This window comes from Tupaia chinensis, unplaced genomic scaffold (genome assembly GCF_000334495.1).
Source record: "Tupaia chinensis unplaced genomic scaffold, TupChi_1.0 Scaffold138407_1, whole genome shotgun sequence".
Taxonomy (NCBI): domain Eukaryota; kingdom Metazoa; phylum Chordata; class Mammalia; order Scandentia; family Tupaiidae; genus Tupaia; species Tupaia belangeri.
The window spans coordinates 904,457-908,234 of NW_006198305.1; the positions used below are offsets into that span (position 1 = coordinate 904,457).

The window sequence follows — 3,778 nt, forward strand, 5'->3', positions numbered from 1 at the left end:
ATACATATATATATATATATATGACCACAATTGAATTAAATGAGATAAAAAGATTATAAAGGGATATTTAAAAAGTTCAAATATCCTGGATTTATCTGTATAATAGTCTTTCCTTGAAAAGTTCACCCTATTTCATTAAAAAGATGCCCAGGTCCACACACACTTATTAAATCAGAATCTCCAGGCATGGACTCCTAGGGTCTATATTGACCAAGCTCCCCATGTGATTCTGAGACATGTGTATCAAAACAGAGAACACTGCATAAAACATTTTCTACTTCAAAAAGGATGAGATCTGAGGAGTGCAATTAAACACAAAAGGAACAGGTAGTGGTCTAGGTTAGCAGGGAAGTGGTTTGACTCTACTACCAGCTCCAACAAGAAACCCACAATCACTATAGAGGAAGGAGCACAGGAAACTTCCTCGAAGAGTCTGCAGCCCCTACAGGAAGCCACAGAGCAAGCAGATCCCTGAAATCAGCCAGGCCCCGGCTACAACTCATGTAGAGAAAGCCTTGCTCAAGGGCACAGAGGCTTCTCATCCTGAGCACACCAGGAAGGTATGAACATGCCCTGCCCCTCTGTACCCTTCTCATCCTTTCACTTTCGGGTTGTTACATTCTGGCATTTTGACCCCATCAAACACCATCCCTGCCTCCCTCTTTCTCTCCCTCCCTCCCGTTGTTTGTCCCCTGATCACCTATGTTCCTTTTGTTTGTTTGCTTACCTACTTCAGTAGCCACCACTTGTACCCGGTACAGACTTTCAACTTCCCTGTCCAGAGGAGCTGCATTGAAGATCTCACCAGTGACAGGGTCAATCTTAAGCCAACGTCTTGTGTCGCCTCTCAGGGAGTACCTTCATCAAGTAAAAAGAGAAAAAGAAAGCTCACATCACTTTGTATTAAATGTGAAGATACTTGCACATCACCATACTATTATATCAATGTTATCATTTGTATATTATTTATAACCTATGTAAAGGATCATATCTTCTATTATTAATGCTGTGTTTTATCCTTCCTCACAGCATGGTGTTTGTGCTTGTGCTTGTTTCATTAGGAAATATGTTCTTACAAACCATGGGGAAAAAAGTTAAACTGTTCTGGCAATCAAAGAATTCAAACTAAAGGGCCCAGATGGTGGTATAGTGGTAACACAACTGAAACCAAGTGGAAAATGTCCTAAGTTTGTATCCCAAGATCTCCCTAAGCACTCCAGACCAGCCGAGACTATGGGTAGACCACATGGGGACCTTGTTAGGGGTGCCTGTCTCTCTCATGAAAGAAGGGAAGAAAGGAAAAGGAAAGAGTAAAGTAAGGGAAGGAAACAAATTAAAATGAAAGCAACATGGTATCTTTTAAACTTTCACAGTAAACTGCCCATTTAAGAAAATATGAACACCCAGTGATAGAGACATTGGGAGAAATGTGTGGATTCTCATAAACTGCTGGTCACACAGTGAATTCCTCATTTAACAAACATGTATTGAGTACTTAGCAATATGAGGCAGTGGAACAAGGGAGGTGATTACAGAAATGGGGCTCTTAGGCCAGAGGAGGAAACAGAGAAACAGATAATTGCAATAAATGTAATAAATACAATGAATGGACCCTATGGAAGCCAAGACATTTAAGGGAATACACATCTTCCTGAAGGAGATGTTAAAGGCAAGAAGGACCATGCTCCAAGCAGAAGGGAGTGTGTGAGCTAAAGCAGAGAGACCAAGGAACAGCTTGTTGGGTATGGGGGGAGACCAACATTTCCGTAGTGTTGTGATATAAATGGGAAGTAGTGGATGTCTCAAGAGGAGACCACGGAGATTTGGAGAGCCAGGTGCTGGGGAACAAGCAGCCATCAGACAGCATTAAGGAAAGGTGACCCAGTCATATTTGTGTTTTCAATGGAACTCATCAGTAGGTGTGTAAAAGATGAATTTGAGAGAGACTAGACCACTCTGGAAAAACAATTAGTCCAGTCCTTTTGGAGCACAAAGCAACACAGCATAACCATAGGATGTCCATATATGTAGACCAAATTATCCCACTTCCAAAAATCTATTCAATAAAAGTTAAAGAATAATTACATTCACCCATATATTCAAAACATTTTTGGTAGTTTAACCCATACCGAATCATTTCCTAGTCAAGCTTAGTATGTGATACAAAGAGGAGCTTTATTCTTGTCGATGGCTCTAGAAAAGAGATGGTGGTGCCTTGGACCATGCTGAAACTTAGAATCATCTGGATCCTGGATTTATTTCAATGAAATAATTTGTAATATTTGCTGACAGTGATGGATTCTGTTTGTGGAACTGGAGGATTAAATCACTTAGGCCAAAACTTTGGAGTCATCCTTAACTGTCAACTGTGATGTTAGTATATGAACTACTGACTATCCTCATTCCTTAGATACTATGTTCATTAGTCTTCCAGAAATGTATCTTCAGGACACCCTTTCTCAGTCTGCTAGGTTGACCTTAACTTAGTGGTAATATATGTTACATCTTTTCCTTATTCCATTGGAGAAATTGTCTTAAATGCCTTTATTCTTCCACCACCCCTTATAAAGTTTTTATTAATTTTTTACTATGACTTTAACAGTATCTTCATTAATAAGGTAGAAGCATTTGTTAAACAATGAGTGGTTGTAAAAATGTAGGCATTTTCATCGCATCTTGTGACTCTGATATAGAGTGCAGTATCTACAGAAAGCTGGTGTCTACAACCGCTGCTGTTCTTTGTCTTCATGAAACCAGAGAAGTTGTTAAAGAATAAAAGAGTAGGAGCTAACTTCATTCCTTGACAATCAGAAAAAGGCATTACAATGGATTCTAAGTGTCTACTTGACAGTTCAAAGGGAAACAAGACTCCTCTCAAATGGTTAGAGAAACTTGAGGAATTGTCGTTTATAACCACATACATTAAGTCATGCTGAAATGTTTGTTATGTCATAGACAGTAGCTAATATTTTACAATAGAAGCAAAATATCTGAGTTCAAGATCTATCTAGGTGCTCATAAAGATTTTTTTTATTTAAATTTATTTATTTACATTCATTCACTGTACATCATTACAGCATACAAAATGAGATTTTCCATCCAGAGTACACTGTATATTGTCTCAATCAAGCACATCAACATACATGTTGTTGTCAACAAATAATTTTCCATTTCTTGTTTCCTGTATGTTTTGCTTTTTATTCTCCCCGATCCTTGATTCCCTATCTCTTACCCTCTGCCATCTCCCGCTCTCTTCCCACACTGTCTCTGGTATCTATGTTTACTTTCTATACTGTTTCCCCCCCACATTTTATTTAATTACCAAAGATATTAATTAATCTAAATATTTTCATAGCAAACACAGCTGATATATACATTTCCATGAACACAAGTCTAACTTTAGGCATCCTACAAAGTAGCACCTAGCTGGGGCTATATATCTTACTGAGGCCATCGAATGGATTTTTTTTGTGAAGTTTTTTTTTTTGTAACTTAATTTACATTTGTGATTTCCCATCCAGAATATACTGCATAGTGACTTAATCATGCATACTATTATAAAAAATTTTCCATTTCTAGTTCCTAGAATATTTTTACCCCTCTTTCTGACCCTTTGTCCTTTCCCATCCTCTTCTCACACTATCTCTGGTGTCAACAATTGTCTTCCATTCCTTTCCCACCCACGTTGTATTGATCACACAATTTCTTAAATAATCCAACTACTTTCAATGGTAAGTTCACATGATACTATTAAGAAAACCAGTTTTAACTTAAATCA

At 38.0% G+C, this 3,778-nt stretch overlaps 1 protein-coding gene across 1 annotated transcript in view; it reads right to left on the bottom strand.

Annotated features, from left to right (window-relative positions):
* The window catches only part of CDH17 (cadherin 17), an 85,734-nt gene that overhangs the window by 10,542 nt on the left and 71,414 nt on the right, over positions 1-3,778 (bottom strand). The window contains exon 14 of the mRNA XM_006161285.2: positions 728-858. Coding sequence (XP_006161347.1) covers positions 728-858 — 131 coding nt within the window. The remainder of the gene's footprint in view (positions 1-727; positions 859-3,778) is intronic.